General features: G+C 62.3%; 2 protein-coding genes across 2 annotated transcripts; both read right to left on the bottom strand.

Annotated features, from left to right (window-relative positions):
* Positions 1-225: 225 nt before the first annotated feature.
* Positions 226-12,648, bottom strand: TNNI2 (troponin I2, fast skeletal type). The gene is made up of 6 exons (XM_064370270.1): positions 12,642-12,648; positions 2,039-2,082; positions 1,822-1,950; positions 1,589-1,678; positions 1,302-1,478; positions 226-447 (listed from the first exon to the last, which is right to left on the bottom strand). Exons 3-6 carry the CDS (start codon positions 1,942-1,944, stop codon positions 352-354), a joined length of 486 nt encoding a protein of 161 aa, XP_064226340.1. The 5' UTR covers positions 1,945-1,950; positions 2,039-2,082; positions 12,642-12,648; the 3' UTR covers positions 226-351.
* Positions 4,882-7,257, bottom strand: SYT8 (synaptotagmin 8). Its single transcript, XM_021677026.2, is given in 8 exon segments — positions 4,882-5,145; positions 5,245-5,378; positions 5,481-5,586; positions 5,763-5,930; positions 6,024-6,182; positions 6,308-6,406; positions 6,831-6,994; positions 7,090-7,257. Coding segments are annotated over 8 exon segments (1,188 nt in total). The 5' UTR covers positions 7,184-7,257.
* Positions 12,649-21,737: the final 9,089 nt, after the last annotated feature.

Here is a 21,737-nt window from a genome sequence, read left to right on the forward strand (position 1 = left end):
GCAGGCGCGCCCCTCCACGTTCCCCAAGTGAGTGGATTCCCCTGCAGGGCCTTCCCGGACTCACCTCCTTACTGGAAGCAGCCTCCCTCCCAGGTCGAAACCCCCAGGTCCCGTGCAGCCTCCTCCCAGGCTTTCCCCGCTGGCCACTGACCAAACCGCGGGCCACCGAGGCCAGGGCCCAGAGCACAGCCAATGAGGCTAGGGAGAGCCAGACCAGACCAGCCATGGGGATTCAGATCCTTTATTGACAGTGGACATGAGGCCAGCCCTCCGTGGCGGGCTCTGGGTGCATGCCCCCGGCGTGTTCTGCTGGGAGCTGGGCCCTGGGGCAGGCGTGGGCTGACGGGGAGCCTAGGACTCCGACTCAAACATCTTCTTCCGGCCCTCCATGCCTGACTTCTCCTCGATGTTCTTCCTCCAGTCACCCACGTCTCTGAGATCCCGCTCCTGGGGGTGGGGGCGGGAGAGAGCTCAGGCCCACCCAGCCACTCATGCACTCTGGTCCACACCACCTTCAGCCTCAGGTTCCCCTCTGCATTGGGCAGTAGAGTGTGCCCTGCATAGCACCCTGGAGGGGCAGTGGTGCAGGACACCTGGCAGGGCAGTGTGAGTATTGGGACCCATAGCAGGCGAGTGTGGGAGGTGCTCCCCAGGGACAAGGCAGGTGTGGGAGGTGCTTCCCTGGCAGGACAGGTGTGGGAGGTGCTCCCCAGGGACAAGGCAGGTGTAGGAGGTGCTTCCCTGGCAGGACAGGTGTGAGAGGTGCTCCCCAGGGACAAGGCAGGTGTGGGAGGTGCTTCCCTGGCAGGACAGGTGTGGGAGGTGCTTCCCAGGGACAAGGCAGGTGTGGGAGGTGCTTCCCTGGCAGGACAAGTGTGGGAGATGCTCCCCAGGGACAAGGCAGGTGTGGGAGGTGCTTCCCTGGCAGGACAGGTGTGGGAGGGAGGTGCTCCCCAGGGACAAGGCAGGTGTGGGAGGTGCTCCCCAGGGAGAGGGTGGGCTTGGGTGGTGCTCCCCCAGCAGGGCAGGCATGGGTGGTACTCCCCCAGCGGGGCAGGTGTGGGTGGTGCTCCCCAGGGAGAGGGTGGGTGTGGGTGGTGCTCCCCAGAGACAGGGTGGGTGTGGGAGGTACTCCCCCAGCAGGGTGGGCATGGGTGGTGCTCCCCAGGGAGAGGGTGGGCATGGGTGGTGCTCCCCAGAGACAGGGTGGGTTTGGGAGGTACTCCCCAGAGACAGGGTGGGCATGGGTGGTGCTCCCCAGAGACAGGGTGGGCATGGGTGGTGCTCCCCGTGGCACGCACCTTCTCTGTGTCCTCCTTCTTGACCTGCTTAAGGTTGGCTCTCAGGTCCATGCACACCTTGTGCTTGGAGCCCAGCAGGGCCTTGAGCATGGCGTCGGCTGACATGCGCACCCTCCGCAGTGGGGGCCGCTTGAACTTGCCCCGCAGATCGAACAGCTTCTGGTTCATGTCCTCCAGCTGTGGGCACGGGAGCCAGGTGGGGGCCCGAGGTCCCGGTGGCCTCAGTGCCCTGCCCCTGCCCACCCGCCCACGCGCCCTGGGGGTCGCTGCCCGCCCCCACCACTCACCTCCTTGCTGCTCTTCTGCACCCTCACCTCCATGTCATACTTCTCCTCTTCAGCCGCGTCGATCTTGGCGTGCAGCTGTTTGCAGAGCTCCTAGGGGTGGGCGTGGGGGCGGGTGGCCGTCCTGACACTTGGCAGCCACGGTCACCGGCCCCTGCCCTGACCACTCGGCTGGCCCTCTTGACAAGTGGGGAAATGAGGCAGCAGGCAGGCTGGCTGCGGGGGGGTGGCAGTACCTGCACTTCCGACATGGAGCCCGGGATGTGCAGCGGCGGGCAGTGCTCTGCCAGGTAATTCTGCTTCTCGGCCTCACGGCGGCTCTCCTCCTTCTCCAGCTCCGTGGCCGCGATCTGCAGCATCACGCTCTGCAGCGGGGCAGGTGGTGAGGGGCTGCGGCCGGCTCCCCAACCCCCGCAGACCCACCCGGACAGCCCCCCAGGTGCCCACACCTACCTTCAGATGCTGTCTGCGGGCCGTGATGGCCCTGTTCCGCTTCTGCATGGCAGGGACAGGGGACAGAGTCAGGGCCTCCAGGTCTGGACCCCCCCACCCCCTTCCACACTCCCTGGCCAGGTCGGGGGCTCCTGCCCAGGGACCAGTGGAGCCTGGGGGCTCCCGAGACCGTGATGGGGAGGCTGGGCCTCCCTGGGCCCAGACCTCGCTCTGTGACACGGCGCTGTGTGGTGCGTGACACTTTGCCCAGGTGGCACCTGGTGCTAGGGGGCAGGGGCTGGGGGAGAGGAGTCAGGCCACAGGGCCAGTCTGGGGCAGGTTGGCTGGCAAGGTGGGGGCGGGAAGCGCAGGAATCAGAAACGAGAAGTGATTCCCTGTGACCAGGCCACAGCCGCACTTGCCCTGCCCAGAAGGCACGGCGCAGCCACTTCCTCTCTGGGTGGGTGGGGCACTTTTTGCCAGCAGGGAGGGCAGGGACCATCTTCCCTGGGTCTCAGGGCCTTGAGGCTGCAAGCTACGACCTATCCCGAGTTGGGGGAGCCCCTCCCCACCATGTTTTGTGCCCCCAGCAGGTACTTACCTCCTCACTGTCCAGGGAGGGAGAACGCAGGCCGGGCGGGGAGAGAAGAGAGAGGTTAGGGCCATGGCCGTCGGGGTGGGATTCGTGATGGGGTGGACGGGGCGGGAGTGGTAGGGGCACTGTGTCGGGGTACACTTACTCTCCCATCCTGACGTCCTGAGCTTGGAGCCTGTGGGGAGAGGAAGGCAGAGGTGTTGCCTGGGCCTGGCTACCACGACGCCTTCTCCCAGTAGCTGGTAAAGAGTGCAGGCCTCCCGCTGACACCCCCCTCCCGCCCCACCCGGTACTCTGACCTCCTTCAAGGACAACGTCTTGGAATTCCCCAGGGTGAGAAGTAAGAGGAGAAAGTGTTCCCAAAATGTCCCAGGCATAGCCTGAGGAGCTGCAGCTGTCCCTGAGGGAGGGGGGGACAGGCCAGCGCAGGTGGCCGCCTGAGTGACGCTGTTATTTTTAACCCTCCGTCTTTGGCTTTGGGGCTAAGTGTGTGGAAGGACCGCTCCTCAGTGTGGCCCGGGGGCTCAGCTTCGGGGGTTTCTTGACTCCTAAACTGTCCTTCCAGGGTCCCCAGAGGTGAAGCCTGGTTGTCAGGGCCTGTCTAGGACCTGCCTCGAGCCAGAGCTGCCTCCCTAAGCCTCTCCCTCTCATTCCCTGGTCTGTGGAGGCCCCCAAAGGGGGCAGCTGGTGGCATCCCCCAGACCCCCAGACCCCTGCCTCAGGGAGTCCTCCCTCAAACTAGCTCAAGCCATGCCCTGTCCCCCGGCCTCAGCGGGCCGGGCTGGGCCTCACCTAGAATCTGGGCAGCAGGGCTGGGCGTGAGGTCAGGCCGGCGGTGGCGAGTTGGGCTGGTGGGCCCAGGGGGAGGGGTATAAATGGCCTCCCCCAGGCTGGGCCCCTGCTCAGAAAGGGCATGGAGTCCTCCTCAGACCAATGGGGGCGAGGAAGCCACAGAGACCTCCCCACCTGTCCAGCCGCCTGGCCTGGCCGCATGCTGCCACCCAGTCCAAGAAGTCTTGGTGGGGCGCCGCGGCTGGGCGGCTCTATTTAGGGCTCAGTGACGTGCTGGAGACGCCTCTGCGGTTCTTGTAAGGAGCCTGAGGACACTGGTGCCTGGCTCTGCCTGTGGCGTCGGCCAGGCACACGGCTCAGGTCAGCCGAGGGGTCACCCTTCAAGGATGCGCACCTCACCCCACCTTGCCCGAGGTCAGTGTCCAGCTCACCGATGGGGCTGCCTGCTGGGTTCAGCCACAGCCTCTCTGCTGGGTCAGCTCCCCGACTGGGCCCCTGCAGTGGGCCGTTCCCCACTTCAGCCCACGCCTGACCCCCTTCTGCAAGCCTGGCTCCTGGGGTGAGGCCTCCCAGACCCTGCCACAGCGGCTGAGGGCTGTGGGCTGCCCCCTCCCTGCGTGAAGATGTTTCCCTGCCTGGGGAGCAGGACTGGGAGTGAGGGGCTCGCTGTACATGAGCTGGGCCCCTCCCAGCCTGCCTGGAACGCCTTGCCACAGTCCCCTCCGGAGACTTGGAACACATCCTGCAGCCTAAGGAGGGTGGCGCCACCCGCGTTGGGAGCCTTTCTGACCCGAGGGGGCTTGGGGCCCGCCTGGCTGCCCGGGCAGGCCCGGCACTGCCCTTCTCACCCAGGCCCGAGGCCCTCGTTCCCCCCAGCTCCGCAGCCCCCACCCTGCAGAGGCCCCGGGACCGTGACTTGGCACCCTCTCGGAGCAGGGGCTCTTGGCCCCAACCCCATGGGGAGGATCAGAGGAGACAGCAGTGTGGAGGCTCCAGCCGCTAAGGCAGCCCAGATGTGTGGGGGACGGAGAGGGGAAGCGGCCAGGGCGGAGCCCCTAAAGGCCTCAGCTGCTTCCGAAGGCATCTGCTGCCCCCTGCTGCTCACTCGGGGAAGGCCCCGCCGAGCTGTGTCCCTACAAGGCCGCCTCCCGCCCGCCCCATCCCAGCTGGCCTGACTCTCTGGACCCCACCTCCTGGGTCTTCCCAGGTGGCCCCAGAGGTGATGGGGGGGGCGGGGGCAATCTGTGCTCCTGGGGAGGTTCCTCACCCCTACCCAGCGGTCCAGCAGGGATGGGTCAGAGGCCTCAGGGCCTGGCTGAGCCTGGAGAGGAGCCCCTCCCCTGTCCTTGTGGGGGGCCCTGGTGAGTGGAGCCAGGTCCTGTGTCTGCATCCCTTCAGGCTCCAGCCAGACACACAGTGGCAGGAGAAGGCGTTTATTGCAGTGGTCCTGCAGGGCAGCCTGGGCAAGTGGCCGGGCTCAGTGGGGAGACCGAGGCCCATGGTGTGTTCCCGAGCAGGGCAGGGGCAGGCACAGGCAGGGCTGCAGAGCCAGCGCTCGGTCCACGTCCCTGACCGGCCGCAGGGGGTGCCACTGGACGACGGGGTGCCGGGCGTGGGCCAGCATGTCAGCCCAGTGCTGCAGGGGCTGCCCCGAGGCCCGGGCACCCAGATGCACCTTGCCTACCGGCTCAGCCCGGAGCTGCAGGCCACGGTCCCAGACGGCCAGCACCAGGTCCACATTCTGTGCAGAGACAGGCCACGGGGCGGGGTTGGGGGAGAAAGACTGGTCAGCATGGTCTGGCACTGGGTCCCGATCTGTCCCTGCCTCCCGGCAGCCCACCTGGACCTGGCTGAAGGGCACCAGGAAGGTGAAGCCCTCGTTGAAGTAGGGGGCAGCCGTGCCCTTTTTGCCAGCTGTCTTTCTCTTCTTCCACTTCCTCTAGTTCAGTATGAGCTGGACCTTCACGTAGGGCTCTGGGCAGGCAAGAGGGGCAGGAGGTGGAAACTCTGACTCGGGCTGGGGCTGAGCACAGGGTCCCACCTTTGTACACCAGCGTGGGCACATGTGACCCTCACCTGCCAGTCCTGGACGCAGGCCTCGGGCCTCCAGCACCACCACGGTTAGCCGGCCTGAGCTGGGCACGTACCGGAGGGAGCAGCACAGCTCCCCGACCTGCTCGGGCTGCAGGCAGCAAGAGGGCTTCAGCTCCAGAGGGCCCTTCTGGCCAAGCTGGGGTTCAGGCCCCCACAGCTGCTGCCCATCAGGCCTCAGTCCCTCCCATGTCCCACAGGGCAGGGTCCCTGCCAGCTCTGCCTTGGGCTGCAGGAGGGGCTGTGGCCTGGTGGTTAATGCCTCACCTCGGTGGCACCCGGTGGGCCCAGGGGGTACCAGTGCTCCAGAATGTGCTGCAGATCCATGGTGCCCAGTGGCAGGCGGAGCTCACCCAGGGGCTCGTGCCCCGAGAAGTGCCTGAAGTGGAAAAGCTGCACCTGCAGGGTGGCCCCTGGCAGCTCTGCCTGCGGGACCTGAGGCAACGGCATGAGCCAGGCCCTCTGCCCCAGCCCAGCCCCCGCAGCTGCCCAGCCGCCTAGACGCCCAGACGCCCAGCCCCGACTCACATGGAAGCAGCAGGTCTCATCAAATACGGGGCAGAGCGTGCCTCGGTGCACCTTTGTCTCGTGCCTGTGCCCAACCTGGGTGGAGATGCTGAGCCGGGCATAGGGGTCCACGGTGCCCCCAGGCCTCAGGTCGGCTGCCTGCCTCAGGCCCACCCTGATCTGGGAGCCAGGGGAGTGGGCTCAGCCAAGGGGCCTGCCCTGTCAGCTCCCCACCACCCAGGGCCCAGGGGTGGCCCTTCACCCATCACCCTTTCCGGAAACTCGCAGACCCTGTGGCCCTTCACCTCCTGCCTTCCAAAGTCGTACTCCAGGGAAAGCTGCAGGCGCCCCCATTGCTGAGCGGCTGTGGGGCTGGATTTCAGACTCTCCACATCTGGCTGCACCTGGTGGGTCGGGACATGGGCCAGGTGCTGCTGCCGCCAATGCCCTATCGGAGCCCTGGGCTCCCGGGCAGCCCTTGCAGGACATGGGTCAAGACCCCCACCTCCGGGCAGGCTACCTGGCGGGCACAAACCCTCAGCTTCGCTCTGTGAGACCCACCAAACCCACCCCAAACGTGGTGTCTGTTTACCCCGGCCTTCCTCAAGAATCTGCTGTGGTTCCCTCTGGCCCACGGAGCCGCCCCTCTCATGCTGCCTCCTCCTCACCTCTGTCCACACACTTTCCCTGCCAGGAAGGCCCTTGTCACCCCTGTTTTGGGGGGAGTAAAGTGTCCCTGGGGCTGAGCCCACTCAGCTGTCCTGGGCTCTGGAGCCTGGATTTCAAGCTGCCCTCTCTGGACTGATCGGGAGAGGAGCCACTCCTCACCAGGCGGGTGGTCGTGGTGCCCTGGGCACTGCCCGGGCCCACTGCCTCCTTATCTCTGGGCTTCTTCCTGTGGCAACGGCGGCAGCAGCAGACGGCACAGAGGAGGCCCGAGATGAGGAGGACACCCAAGGCAAAGGCGCCAGCAGTGACAGCCCAGTTGGGCCCTGGGGTGGAGGCCAGGCTCAGCGCATGGGGGGACAGCTGCAGCCCCCACTTGGCTGGCTATCCCCACACCCCTCTTGGGAGTCCCACAACTCACAGGGAGTCCTGGCGATGAGGTCTGGAATGAGCCCACGTAGAGCTGTGGTGCCAGCTGGGGCTGAGACACTGGGGGAGTCTGGTGAGTGCCCCATCTTTCTGCCCTGCTGGCTTGGAGGAAATGGTCCAGGAGGCTGGGTCAGCTGGGAGGGTGGCCCCTCCAACCCCTGCCCACTACCCCATCTGCCTGGCAGCAGCCAGCTCTGGGTCTGCCTGGGCAAGGAGGCAGCCCGGGGTGGCCAGGGGCGAGGGCTCTGCGAGGCAGGAAGCTGAAGGGAGGGAGGCGCTGGACCCTGGCCAAGGCTCCAGTTTGGCTGCCCGGGCCCGGCCTCCTGGCCACCTCTCCCCAGCCCCCAGCCCCCACCCCCAGCCAAGCAGGCAGGGCCTGGGCAGCTGGGTCCCTGCCTTCACTGGACCTCAGAGCACACCTGCCCCCACTGTAGAACGCCTCCTCCACCAGGAAGCCCTCTCCCTCCCTGCCTCTCTCTCCTGGGCCCTGGACCCTGGGCCCTGCCTGGGGCTACCATCTCATCCCTGGGGGTTCTCATCTCTGAGGTCCCATCACTTCCTTGCCTCTACCCCAGGACCCCCCACAGCTGGGGCCCACCATGGTAAGCCACTTGGAAGCCCAGAGGGGTCTGCAGACTCCTGGGGAGAGGAGAGGGGCTGGCTGTCAGGGGCTCACTGAGCAGGCCTGGGCTGAAGGTGCATTCCTGGCAGAGGCTCAGGGCCGCAGCGCCTGGGGATGAAGGTGAGGTGGGGGCAGGTAGGGGCAGGGTGCAGCTGGGAGCGGCCAGAACATTCCTCGCACACTGACTCAGCCGCTGCCCGGACTCGCCCACCTGCCTGCCTGGCCACCCTTCGGCATGTGGGTGGGAAAGAGGGTGGGGCGGGAGCAGCTGCTGGCCCCTGCACCCCCCTGCCCAGGGCCTGGAGGGAGCACACCTGGCCGGGCTGGCTCCTCCCACCTACAGGCAGGGGAAGCAGGGTGCCACATGAGCCCACAGTGACCCCAGGCCTGAGATGACTCCCCGGCTCAGCTCTTCCCTGAGTCCACCTTGCAGCCGGTCAGGAGACTCTGTTCCTCCACATCCGAGCCTCCCCAGCTTTGCCCATGAGTGCCTGGACCCCTTTTGCCATGTCCAAGTCAGCCTGGCTTTAGGGGCACAGCCCAGGCCATCCCGCAGGAATAAGCAGCTGTTCAGATGATATCCCCTCACCTCTGCAGCTCCCCAGCCTGGTGCAGAGCAAGGAGACAGAAAGGGACCCCCCCATGACTCCAGACACACACACACACACACACACACACACACACACGGACAGTGTCAGTGCCCCACTGCCTGGCAGGCTGGAGACACAGCTGTGCTCCCAGAACTGACCCAAATCCCCCGCGTTCAGAGAAGGGGAGCAGCTCAAAGAGTGGGGGAGGGCCCAGCTTCCAGCACACCTGCAGACCAAACTGCCTGCCAACCACATGTCCTGTGAGCTCAGCAGGCCAGGCGTTTCACATGTGAGTGGGCTAAGGCTGGGAGCTCCAGTTTTGTAGCCCTGGAGGCTGGCATGGCCCGAGGAGCCCAGCCTGTCCCCCAAGCAGAGGGGCCAGCACTGCAGGTGGAGGGATTATAGGCACAAAAAGGAGATGTGTCGGTCAGGGCCGGCTTCCCAGGCTGCACCCTGCGTACAGCACCCCGTGCTCAGAGGGGTCCCTCCCTGGTTTAATGCCTGCTGTGATCATCTTGAAATTCTTCATTTTGGAACAAGAAGCTGCACATTTTCGTTCTGCACTGGGCCTCACGAGTTACGGAGTTGGTCCTGTGCAGGGAGCCCTTGGGTGAATCCCCTGGAGATGGAGTATGGGGGTGCAGGGAAGCTCACGGGCCTCGGCAGACCCTCAGCCCTGGGGGACACGCCCAGGCGGGTTGGGTGTCGCACATGTGGCTGGTGGAGCGCCCTACTAGCAGCTGATGGCAGGAGCTGGGTCCGCAGGGTCCCTGGAGCAGGACTGTGCAGGCCAGATTCAAACAGGCCACTGACTCCTCCCCATGTGGAGTTGAAAGTCAGCTTCTCCTTTTGAAATGTCGGAGACTGTATGCATGCTGAGATTAAAGTAGCTTCACTAGAGATTTTTATGGTTGAGATTCAGGATGAGTCGCCTATACAGAATCTCGACCTGTGCGTGCAGGCATGTGTGCGTGTTTGTGCGTGCGCCCCTCCCCTGAGCGCCCACTTTGCTGCATCCGCCCTCCTTTAGTCTAAGAACAGTCAGGGTGAGCGGGGAGAGCGTCCCTGCAGTGATTTGCTGCTGCAGGCCAGCAGGACTCCTGGGCCAGCCTGGTGATCTTGTCCTCAGAGGAGCACAGGAGCCACCCAGAAGCTGCTCCAGAAAACACCAGGACCCTGGGAGAGCTGGCTGTTGGCGCCGGGGGTTGTTCTGAGGCCTGGGGAGGTGCTGGGTCCCTCTGGACCGCCAGGACCACAAGGAGGTGCAGGTGCAGTGAGCGCATAGCCACCAGATGGCGCCGTCTGCCTCGCGGGACCTGGACTCCAGCGAGGCTCCTGGGGACAGGGGCCTGGAGACCTTTGGGTGCTCAGTGCTCTTGGGCCTCCCAGCCCCCATCCAGGAACCCCTCACCCTCCATCCCTGATCCTCCCGGGCCGCTCTCCCCATTGTCTAGCTTTGGGTGTCCATCTTCTGTGGCCATGCTGGGAAAACCTCTGGGGGTTTACGTCATGTTTTCCCAGGAAAGGAGATGGTCCTACCTCCTTGGCCACCCTTACCCCCCACCCCCCAGCCACCCGCTCCGGGAGGCTCCTTAGGACCCTGGAACCAGCTCCACTCTCCCCACAAAGGTGGCTGCTCCGCTCCTTCAGCTGCATCCCGCTCGCCCTCCAAGGCCTACGTGTGCCCACCTCTTCCAGGGAGCCTTCCTTGGTCACCCCAGGACCCCCAGACCTGCCATGAGGTCTTGTACTGAATTCCACCCTGTGTTTCCTCCGCAGTGGGACCCCCAGCCCCCACCAGGCAGAACGCGGGTGAGCCCCCTCCTTTAGACTTCCTGTCAGCCCAAGGCTGGGCACTTGTTTCGGGCTTGCTAATGACTCCCTCCATGGTGAGTACAAGCGGAATGCTTTTGGCTTCCATAGCAGCACCTTTCTGTGGGTCCTTCCTCTGAAAACTAAGACTTCCCCACGTGCCGGGGCTGGCAGCCCCCAGGTATAAACGCACTCACCTGACGCCCACTGCTTCCCCAGACTAGCCAGCCACCAGGCCTTCCTCTCAGACCCTGGGCACCCGGAGGCCGGTCCAGGTCTCAGGCAGCGCTGCCTCTGGTGACGGGACGCTCTCCTTGGGGAGGATGGGTGCGGGGGGGCAGAGTTGCAGGAGCCCCACCTCGTGGCCGGAACTGCTGGCCCGTGAGAGCTGGGAAACTCCCTTTGGGAGGAAGGTCTCTCTGAGGCCCAGGGGCTGAGCATCCGGGCTCCAGCCTATCCCCAAGGGTCTCTTGGGGCTGGGGGCACCCTGAGTCCTACCCAGCTTTGCTGGAGGGGGTGACAGGCCCAAGAGGGCTGGCCTTGGTGAGGGGCAGCAGGAGGGGGGCTGGTTGAACCTGGTCTGAGCAGGTCCTGACACCGAGGAGGGGTCCCGAGGCACAGGGCCGCCTGGCTTGGAAGAGAGCACTCCCATCTCAAGTGCTGTGGGTCGGGGGGACAAGTGTGAGGAGGCCAGGGGCCGGGTGGGGACTGCCCTGGGCAGTGTGGGGCAGGGGCTCGCAGACGACCAGGTGGGCCTGCTTGGCTCTGCGGCTGCCTCCGCCTCCAGGCCCAGGCACCCTCAGGACACTCCCCTCCACGCCTTTGTCTCCTTCCGGGCTGGCCCAGTCTCTTGAGTTCTTGGTTTCCTAATGAGAGACCCCCTCAGCCGCTGGTCCCTGAGCGAGCGGCCGGAAGTCCTCGCTCCAGTCTAACCACAGTGTCCCTTGCTTCCGTTGGACCCCCAAGCAGGGCCTATAGCCTGAGCTCCCTACTCTGCTCTGGCCGGTTAATCTCGCCCGGCCAGTCTAGTCAGGTCCATGAGCTGGGCCCACCTTGGAGCGGCCCTCCCAGGCCAGGGCATTTCCCAGAGCCCTTATCGCTGCTGGTTAATGCTTAATGGGAAAACCTGTCTCAGCAGGGCCAGGCCGGCGGGTGGTCAGGCAGCACGTACGGGGGACAAGCCCAGGCTCCAAGGATGCTTTTGGGCCACAGCAGGGGGACGTGTGGGCCACGCATGCCGGTGTTGGGGCCCCTCCGGTCACACGCAGCCCTGGGTGTGTGGGGATGTGCACGTCTTTCTGGTGTTTGCACAGGGCATGGGTCTGTCTCCTAGTCTGAGTCTGGGATGAGAGGGGCCGGAGGCTGCCCAGCAGGGCTTTTAGTCAAGCAAGGGCACATGTGCAGGGGTGGCTGGACGCCGGCCCCAGGGCACAGCTGAGCTACGTGCCCGGAGCGAGATTCTCTGCCTCTGGCTGTGTAGGGGCTTTGTACCTTCCCCAGAATATGGGCGCCTTCACGGCCAGACGGGCGTCTGAGGTTCCAGGGCAGGAAGGAGAAAACCAAACAGAGCTGGAGCCCAAGGCCAGCCCTGAGGCCCCGAGACAGCGGCTTGGCAGCCAGCAGCCCCATGGAGACCCTGGTGGGGAAGTTTCCTCTGAGGTCGCCTGGGGAATGTTTGAGGTTGGAACACAAGGCGAACGCTGGCTCTGGGGAGCCGGGAGTCACTGGCACGCAGAGAAGTGTGCTGGGTGAGTGCGTGTTCGCCCTGCCTGCCCGCTCTGACCCCGGCCTCCCTCTGCATCTGCGTTCCTTGGGGCTGGGGCACCCTCTTTGGCCGGGGCGCGGGATGGCTCGGAATGGGGGAACTCAGCTTGCCACAGCTCTCTGTGCTTAGGGATGCCCTGTGCCCGTTCTCTGTGTCTTAGCTTGTGTGTGCCACGGTCACTTTTCAATCGGGCTGTCTGCACCTCTTCATCCTGAGAGGCTGCACCCCATCAACCAGGCATCAGGTGATGCTGTACCCCATGACCTGGGCCTCCGGGGAGGCTGCACCCCATCACTGAGCTTCTGGGAGGAGACTGCACCCCATCACCATATCTCAGGGAGAATCCTGCACCCCATCACTGAGCCTCTGGGAGGAGGCTGCACCCCACCACCAAGCCTCCAGGGAGGAGACTGCACCCCATCACCATATCTCAGGGAGGAGCCTGCACCCCATCACCGAGCCTCTGGGAGGAGGCTGCACCCCATCAGTGAGCCTTCAGGAGGCTCTGCCCCATCTTGGACATGGGGGCCTGCACCCCACTCCTCTGAACATGGCGGGTATTGATTCCATGGGCTCAGTGCCTATCCTCTGAGAATCTGAATCTGGGTTCTGGCGATGAAAACCCCACGTGATGAAGTGCCTGGGTGGCCACCCCCTCACCTGAAGTCTAGGGCATGTAATCCACTCTGCAGATGGCTGGTGCTGTAGGCCGCCGCGTCAGAGGACAGGGGTCCTCCCTGTCCTCCCCACACTGACCTCATCTCCCAAGGGCCTCGGGGATCTGCTGGCCGGGGCCCCGCCCCCACAGCTTTGTGTGGGCCGCATTTACCTTGTCTGGGGGCTGTGTCCAACCGGCCACCCTGGCATCAGCGTCTCTGCACCCCACTGTTGAGAACGCCTGCGGGACACAGCCTGGCGGCCTGCGTGCCTGTGCAGCCCCTCCTCACCCAGGGCTGGGTGACCTGCCCCTTCTCGGTCTCCTGTTGTCACCAGGGTGGCAGGACAGCATGCTCCTCTACTGTTGAACACTCTGACTCCTCCGTGACACATGGTACTGAAGCCTGGGTGCCAGCCCAGGGCCCGGAGCCGGGTGCCTCGTTCTCGTGCTTTAGATGCCCTGAGCCACACTTCACTGCTGGGTGCCGCCTCCGCCCTCGTGCCTGCCTGCGTCTGAGAGCTGCTCATTCCTGTGACTCCATGACGTGCCTCTGAGGAGCTGAGCCTCCACCTCAACCATCTGACATCAAGACACCTGTACCCCATTATTCCAAGTACCTAGAGCCTCTACTCCATTTATGTCAGGGTGTGGGTTCCTGTACCCGTCAGTCTGAGTATCTGGGTCTCTGTACCCTATGACTTGGAGGCTTGGGGAAGTTTCTGTCCATCTACCCTCTTGGCAGATCTGGAGTGGGAACACTCATCTCTTGAATACCTGGATGACTGAGAAACTGGGGCCCTGATACCCAACTTGTCTGAGTATCTGGGCAATGTGGACCCCAGCACTCTGAATGTCGTGGTGCCCTGGATATCAGCCCTGAGGCTTTCTGACCCTTCGAGTCCCGGTGTGTCCTTCCACCCGAGCAGCTGGTGGTGCGTTCTGCGGCTCTCAGCCTGTGTGCAGGGGAACTCCTTGCCCACATTTCTGAGTGGTGTGCGTCCAGAATCCTCCAAGAGTGTGGGTGATAGCACAGACATCTGCAGGGGTGCCCTCGTCCCCTGAGGACGGAGAGCCGAGCCCTTATTCACCCACGTGTCTGGACACATGCCCTCCCTCCTGGTCCCGCTGCAGGGGACCCTCTTCTCATGAAGGCTCAGGTCCCGCGGACCCATTCACTCAGAGAGTTTGGCTCTTGTGTTTTCTTATCTGAGTGTCCAGCAGCTGACTGGGTATCCTACCTGCTCCTCTGACCCGCTGGGTAGTGAGGACTTCAACCATCACTCCGATGGGCGCTCTGCCCTGGGTTTCTGGGTCTCTGGAGGCTCCACCCTAACCCTTGCAGCAGTGGGCTGCGCACCCACGCTCTGAGCCCTCGAGCCAGCTCTTCTCTAGCTGCCTGAGGGCTCCATGCCTTGTGCCCCGTCTGTCAGGGTCTTTGGCAGCCTAGCCCCCACCGCCTGCCTCACACGTCCCAGGTCGAGGGCCCCGTGCTGGTTCCAAGTTCCCCTGCATCTTTGGACGCCCACTGCCCTTTCGTCCGTGGCTGTCTCAGCCATGGGTGCTACATTCATTCCTGTCCAGACACCTCTGTGCCCTATTCACCAATTCTCAGCTTCACCACCCAATAAGGGGTCCGTGCCCCTTCCTCAAGGGCCTGAAGCCCCCACAGTCCCAGAAGCATCTGAGAGACATGAACCCCACTGACCCTAAAATTGGGGTGCCTTGTCCCCCCAAGACTCCACACAGCCAGGTACTCTGTAGCCCATGTGGGTGACGTGGCCTTTGCCTGCGACTATGTACATGCCCATCTGGAATCGGGGTGCCATCGCTCTATGCCCCTCCTCAGCACCTGGACCATGTGTCCCCGTGAGTCTGAGTATTGGGGTGCTCTGCTCCCCATTCATCGGGGCTCTCAGCAGCGTGTGCCCTCAGCCACCTGCGCCCCGCACCCCACACAGGCCCAGTCCCAGGTCCGGGGCCTCCAGCGCCGGTTCCAGGTTCTGCTGCGTCTTTGGACGCCCCGAGCCCATTCACTGGTGTCTCTGCCTGTGTGAGCCCATTCAGCCTTGTCTCAGGGCCTGGGCTCGTGCGCAGCTCCGGGCAGTCTGCACCCCGTCCGCCCACGTCTCAGAGACAGTCTGTGCATTGTCGCCCAGTTCCAAGAACAGCTGCCGTGCAGCCAACAGGCACATTCCGGGGTTTGGCCGAAAGCCAACGCAAACCCTCATATTGCTGGCACCAGCACCGAGTGGGGGCAGATGCAGGGATTGACCGAGGAGGGGCACGAGGGGAGAATGGGGACCCTCAGTTCTGAGCCGTGTGCTCAAAGCCTCCCCTGTACACACAGGGGCCTGGAGATGGGGGGTGTCGGGTGTGGGAGCCCAGCCCCCGATGGAGGCACGTCCTGGACCAGCTGCCAGAGGGCCCAGCGAGTGCGCAGGCTGGAGGAACATTCCACGGCCCTCTGCTGCGCTGCCATTTCCTGCCCAGGCTGCCCTGGCCACCCACCCACTGGCTGCCCGGGCCTGGATGCATAGCGGCCTGGCTGTCAGATGTGTTAGCACCAGCTGGGAGCAGGGTCCCGGGCCAGAAGGTTGGGGGACAGAGGCAGGCGGTGGGGGGGTGACACCTCTGGGGAATGCAGACCCCTGTCCCCTGCTCCAAACCTGGCCGGGACTCTTGGGGCTGTGGGACTGTGGTGCAGGGGGAGAGGCCACTGGAGCCTGCGCCCCCGCCCACTCTGGCTCCCTTGTGGGAAGGCCCCTTGCTCAGCCTCCCGAGGAGGATGAAGCGGTGTGCATGCAACATCTCCTGTCCTGGGGGATTCCTGGAGTCACCAGGGAGCCGCCCCAGCTTTCCAAGCCCCTGTGTGACAGCTGGGTTCTACCCACCAGGGCCCCCACGGGAGAGACGACCGGGCCGAGCTACCGGGTATGCAGGAGCTGTCTGGGCTCTCTGGGAGTCGGATGGGGGCCGTCCAGGTTTCCTGGTGAGGAAGAGGAGGCAGGATTCAGGCTTTGTGGTAGGCAGGCTGGTTTGTATCACTGGATAGAAGGAGGGCACTGGGTCCCACCCTGTAGGGCCCTACACTTAGGACCCGGAAGTCCCAGTTAAGCCCCAAGTTGGAGAGCCCCGGGATCCCCGCCTGTCCTGGTGCTGCACCTCCGCTGCCCTGCGCCTTGTGTCCTGCTCAGGACTCCGGCCCCATTCCCACCGCTGCTAGCCCCACAGTCTCCAGGCACCCCCAGGTCAGGGGCAGGCCAGAGGTTTGCCTTTCTGAGCCCCCCGGGCTCCTGGTAGGATGAAGCAGGGGCTCCCTTCGAGCAGGTTGGGGGATTTGCAGGTTCGGCCGGGGCTTTCCCACACCTTGACCTGGCTGAACCAAAGCCCTGTGGGCACTGCCTCCACCACACATGGACCCCGTGAGCGAACCCCCTGCGTGCAGGCCCCGCTGCCTGTAGACCTGGGGCGAGAGTCCTCTGCCTCACAGCAGTCCAAGTAAGTGGTGGCTGGGCTCAGAACGAGGAAGGAGCCAGGGTCACCCGGCCCCAGGCCTGCCCTGGCCACAGAGTCCTCCCCGAAGTTCCAGGGGGGCCTGGGTTTCGGGTCTGGGGCATCCGGTGTCTGAGGACCGCCCTTCTGCTGCTGCCCTCTGGCAGGCTTGGTGCATCCGTGATGCGGTCGGGCTCCTTATTGCCTGAGCCTGGACTGGGCCCCCCGACCTGCCTGCCTGGTAGGCTACGGGTTGAGCCCCAGCTCCCCGGAGTTGAGTCCACGGTGGCTCAGGAACAAACCCACGGTCCCTTCAGGGCCTTTCTCCACCTCAAGGTGATCCCCAAGGGTGGCTGCTGGCCTGTGAGGACTGACCGGCCCTGCAGGGCACCTCTGCCCGGGGGGGTCAGGAGCAGCAAGGCCTGGGCTTCACAGGGCAGAGGTTGCAGTCAGGGCTGGATCAGTCAGGTTCCAAGCTCCCCCTGCTGTCTGCTGGCCGCTCCTGGAGGCAGCCTGACCCCCGGCTCCCGCCCGACCCCTGCTCCCTCCCTGCCCAACGGGCCAGGCTCCGCCTTCTGCCTCTCTGCCCAGCCTGCCGGCCTGGCAGGCATTCGGGCGCCCCCTTCCGTTCACAGGCCTCTCGCTGGCCCCTCTAGCACAAGCCTGGACCCTCCTCCTCCTCCCAGGGGGGCTGTCCTGGGACCCCTGACTGTTCAGAGCCTTCCTCCTGGGGTCCCTCTCCACAGGGGTCCTTTTTCTAGATAAAGGTCTGTGTCCTGGGGGCCTTGTCTGTGCAGATGCGTCTGAATTGGGGCCTCTTCTGAGCAGCCGTCTGCTTTGGGACCCTCCCCCGCCCCCAAACGAGCTCTGAGCAGGGCAGGTTGTGACCCCAAGAGATCTGGACTGTTCTGGAAGGAGCTTTAGTTTCCTGATCTCAGATGTTCCTGTCGCCCCAACCCAGAGGGTCACCTTAAGTCCGTGACATTGAGGCATCAGAGGCCACCAATGAAGTCATCCCAGGGGATGGGAGGGAAGGAGAAAAGACCCAGCGAAGCACAAAGGCTGCTCCAGCACGTCGGCATCTGGGGAAGCTGGCAACCCAGAAGGACAGGAAGGCGGTCGGCTCGCAGACAGAGGGGGACAAGAGACCCTTTCTGACAGTGTCAGCCCCAGCCCTCACCTGTGAGTGTGGATGCATGACTCACATAGCCTCACACACACATACACACCAGGCACGGGCACACTGATACTCACCCGTGCACACAATGCGCAGGCACACTCACCCATGCGCACGTGCACGCGCACACGCAGTCTCCACGCCAGCAGACCCCCGGGTGATCTGGGATCTCTGCTGTCACCCTGGTCCTTGCCGCTGCCTTCTCGGTGGAAGCCTTCTGCTGCTCATGGAGATCGCCCAAACCTGGCATGGAAGGGCCGAGTCTTGGTTTCCCGACGGCCACACTGCACGGTCCTCCTGGTCCAGGCACATGCAGAGACATGAGGGGCCCCCCAGCTCTGTGAGCAGACAGCTGGCAGTGAGGGCACGGGTGGGGGCCGGGGCTCCCCAGAGCCTGCAGGTCTCACCACCTCCACCTCTGCTCCTAACCACTGGCCACTTCCTTTGGCTCTCAGTAGGGCACATGGGGTCCACCAGTGGCCAGCACAGTGGCCAGCCAACCAAATCTGGCCTCATCCAGCAGGATGGGGAGGAGGCCGGGCCCGCCCTCCTCTGGGCACCCTCTGCCCAGCCCCGGCCAGCCAGCGGGCACAGCTGTCCTGCCTTTCCCTCCCCTGACGGCCACGGCATGTTCCAGCCACATCGGATTGCTGGGGCTTGCTCTTCGCCACCATCATGTCTGGAGTTGCTCCCAACCTCCAGCCTCTGCCACCTCTTCAGGGCCAGATTCTGAACAGAGATGAAGACATGCAAGCAGCTGGTGCTGGGCAAGGCAGGGGGGCCTCCAGAGGCCTGTCGCCCATCTGTCCCTGGCGTATGCTGCCCCTCACTCCAGCCTGCCCTTCCAGGCCCGACCGCCTGCGACCCCTCAGGCCTCCCTGTCCACACTCGCCCTCTCCAGAACTGGACCAGTCAGGGAATTGTAGACACGGGATGCTGACCTTCAGGAAAGGTCCTCCCAGGGCCAGAGCTGGCCCACCCACAGGGCGCTCATCTTCCCTTGGGTGGCAAGGAGACATCAGGCCTAGGCCCACGTTTCCGGGGACAGGGATGCACAGACTGCCCACTGGGGGTCTGGGGAGGCTGGCCCAGCACAAGGCAAGAGCCCACGCTTAGGTTCCCAATGTTTCCCAGGGGAAAAGAGCCCAACTGGCCTTGAATCGCCCGAGGGTGGTCCTAGGACTGGAGATCGGAGGGGCACTATTCCAGGCAGAAGCAATGCGGACACCCGGCAGGGCGCAGGACCAGCTCGCCAGAATCCCACCGGGTCGTGCCAGCCTGGAAGCTGCCCTGCGGTGACCTGGGGACCTGGACCTTCCCACGCTCCTCTCCCTCCTTGCCTGGGGACTGTGGCTGGCTCTCAGATGCACTTCCAGTCCACTGGCTGCTTGTCTGCCCAGGCCCACAGGGCAGGGGTGGGGATTCTCTCAAAGCAGGGCAGCAAAGGGCTGGTTCCTGCTGAGGCTGTGGAAGACACCATCTCCAAATATAGAGAATTCTGGATGGCTCAGGCCAGGCCTGGGGGGTAGAGAGGACGGTTGGCCTGGGGGTGGTGGCAGTGGAACCTCTACTGCTGGCCTCAGTGGCTTCTTCTTGTCCTAGAGTCACCTCGTGGTGACACCTGCTGCTGGCCAGGTTGGCTGATTTTTGGTGGCCCGAAGCCAGCCCTCCCCTGGTTACCCTCAGCCACCCCTCGCTGACCAATTGTGGGCAGATCTGGATGGCATGAGGTGTGGGGTGTGGGGCTGAGGACAATTCCTTTAACCCATCCAGTCACTGTCCAGGCAGGCATCCTGGTCAAAGAGCCATCTGGGGCTGCCCTGTCTGCCTGTGCGGGTCCCCCTCTGTGGCACCAAGGATCTTCCTTGGCTCCTGAGTCTCTGTGGGCCCCCGGTCTGCTTCTGTGTAACTGTGGGTGTGTCTGAGCTTCTGAGTCAACCATGGGTCTCACCTCCTGCCCTGTCTGTGGGCCCATCCAAGCTCCAGGAGCCTGTGTAACTCTGCATTTCTGTGGGTCCCAGCATGGCACCCGGAGACACTTGGTGTGGGTCCTGCTGCCTATAGCTGCAGGATGCTGAGCAAGAAGGAGGGTCCTCCTGCGCCCCACATGCTCCCTCTGCAGTACCCACGTCCAAGGGCTGCCGTAAGTGAACTGATGAGTTGCCGTGTGGGAAGCACAGAGCTGTAAGGTGGCTGGGACGTTAGCGGCCGTTCCTGAGAGTGTGCGTTCATCTGCATGTCCCTGTGGCTCTATGTCTGCAGGTGTATTCATATCTGTCATGTCCTTCATCCTCTGTGTGCCCCTATCTATCCTCCCTCTGCATCTATCATCTATCTATCTATCATCTATCTATCATCTATCTATCTATCTATCATCTATCATCTATCTATCTATCATTTATCTATCTATCTATCATCTATCTATCATCTATCATCTGTCTATCATCTATCTATCATCTATCTATCATCTATCTATCTATCATCTATCATCTATCTATCATCTATCTATCTACCATCTATCATCTATCTATCTATCATCTATCATCTATCTATCATCTGTCTATCATCTATCATCTATCTATCTATCATCTATCATCTATCATCTGTCTATCATCTATCTATCATCTATCTATCTATCATCTATCATCTATCTATCATCTGTCTATCATCTATCATCTATCTATCTATCATCTATCATCTATCTATCATCTGTCTATCATCTATCATCTATCTATCTATCATCTATCATCTATCTATCATCTGTCTATCATCTATCTATCTATCTATCATCTATCATCTATCTATCTATCATCTATCTCTCTATCATCTGTCTATCTATCATCTATCATCTATCTATCATCTATCTATCTATCATCTATCTTTCTATCATCTATCTATCATCTATCATCTGTCTATCTATCTATCATCTATCTATCTATCATCTATCTATCTATCTAGTCACTCTTCTACCCACTAGTCCATCCACCTAGCTACACAACCATCCATGCATTCACTCAACCATTCATCCATCTGTTCATTCACTCAACCATTCATCCATCCATTCATCCATCCACTCACTCATCTACCCACTCATCCACCCATCCATCCACCATTCATTCATCTACCCACTCATTCACCCACCCATTTATCCACTCAATCATTCTTCCATCTATCTGTCCATCCATCCATCCATCCACCTACTCATCTGCCCACTCATCCACCCACCCGTTTATCCACCCTACCATCCATTCTTCCATCCATCCATCCATCCACCCATTCACACATTCATCTACCCACTCATCCATTTACCAATCCATCCACCCAACCATTCATCAACCAAAGCATCCATCCATCCATCCATCCATCTATCCACCCACCTACTCCGTTTTGCCTTCTTTTCCACCTTCCTCCCCTCCTTCCTGCCCTCCCCTGTCTGACTTTATGCAGCCACGGAGGTGGTGCTGGGCACGCAAGCCTCAAGATTCTCATGGTAATGGGGTGTCAGTGGCTGTCATCCTGGCTTACTGGGCCTGGTGCTGTTTGTAAGTTGCCCTATGGTAGATGTGGCCCCTTTGTTCTCAAGCTCCTATGTCCCAGATGTCTGTTGCAGCTTGTGGCTGTGCTGAGTGAGCCGGATGGTACAGGAGCAAAGCTTCAAGACCCCGTGGGCAGTCCCTGGGTGATTTTAGCTGCTCAGGAATTAGGTGCTCAGCTGCCAAGGCCAAGGTGGAGGGAAGCTGGGTTGTCCCCTGGGAACTTCAACAGTGGCCCCCAGGGCCACATGGAGGGAAGGAGTCCCGAGGCTGCTGCTGGCCACACTCTGCCACACACTAGCCTGGACTCACAAACGCCCAGTGACACCTTCTCCATAGTGAGTCACAACCCGTGTTTGCCTGAAGGGCTTGGTGGAGAGAAAGCCAGGTTCCCACAGCTCTGAGGGGTACCCACAGCTCCCTTGACCCCTGGGCCTTTCCACCTGAAACCTTGCCTTGTAGTCTGAAGGCAGATTATTTCCAAACTCTCTATTGGGAGAATTTTACACACGCACAGAAATATTCCAAGCTTCCTTAGATTCCATGAGTACCGCTAAATAGCCAGCCCAGTGCCTCCCACCCTTCAGCTCCTTCTCTAGATTACCTTCATTACGGCAAGTCCCAGTGGGCCTCTATCTCTCATCTCATGTTCCCCAAAGATAAGAACACTTTTTCAAAAATCCATTTTCACAGCTAAACAAATACCAGTAATTCTTTAACACGATCAAACCTGGACAGGTCTCAAATTCCCCCATTGTCATAAATGGATCTCATGGACAGTGTCTTCAAGTCACCCACACGGAACACACATGCCACCTTGCTCCTGTGCCTCTGGAGCCCCCCTTGATCAATCGGTGCCTCTGTCTTTTCATTCCTGCCACTTATGTGTTGGAGAAGCAAGGGCATTTATCCTAAGGAGTTCCCAACATTCTGGGTTTCACAAGTCACACCACACAGTAGCCGGGGTCTTTCCACGCTCTGTGGTGCTGAG

This window comes from Aotus nancymaae, unplaced genomic scaffold (genome assembly GCF_030222135.1).
Source record: "Aotus nancymaae isolate 86718 unplaced genomic scaffold, 86718_ANA_hifiasm-v0.15.2.pri h1tg000106l, whole genome shotgun sequence".
Taxonomy (NCBI): domain Eukaryota; kingdom Metazoa; phylum Chordata; class Mammalia; order Primates; family Aotidae; genus Aotus; species Aotus nancymaae.

What these genes read in the sequence shown, in the direction of transcription:
- TNNI2 (XM_064370270.1), bottom strand. Translation starts at nt 1,944, where the DNA reads ATGCTGCAGATCGCGGCCACGGAGCTGGAGAAGGAGGAGAGCCGCCGT. An exon ending in TGCAGAAGAGCAGCAAGGAG is followed by an intron (nt 1,479 to 1,588) that starts GTGAGTGGTGGG and finishes CCGTGCCCACAG; the next exon opens with CTGGAGGACATGAACCAGAA. An exon ending in AGAAGGAGGACACAGAGAAG is followed by an intron (nt 448 to 1,301) that starts GTGCGTGCCACG and finishes CCCCACCCCCAG; the next exon opens with GAGCGGGATCTCAGAGACGT.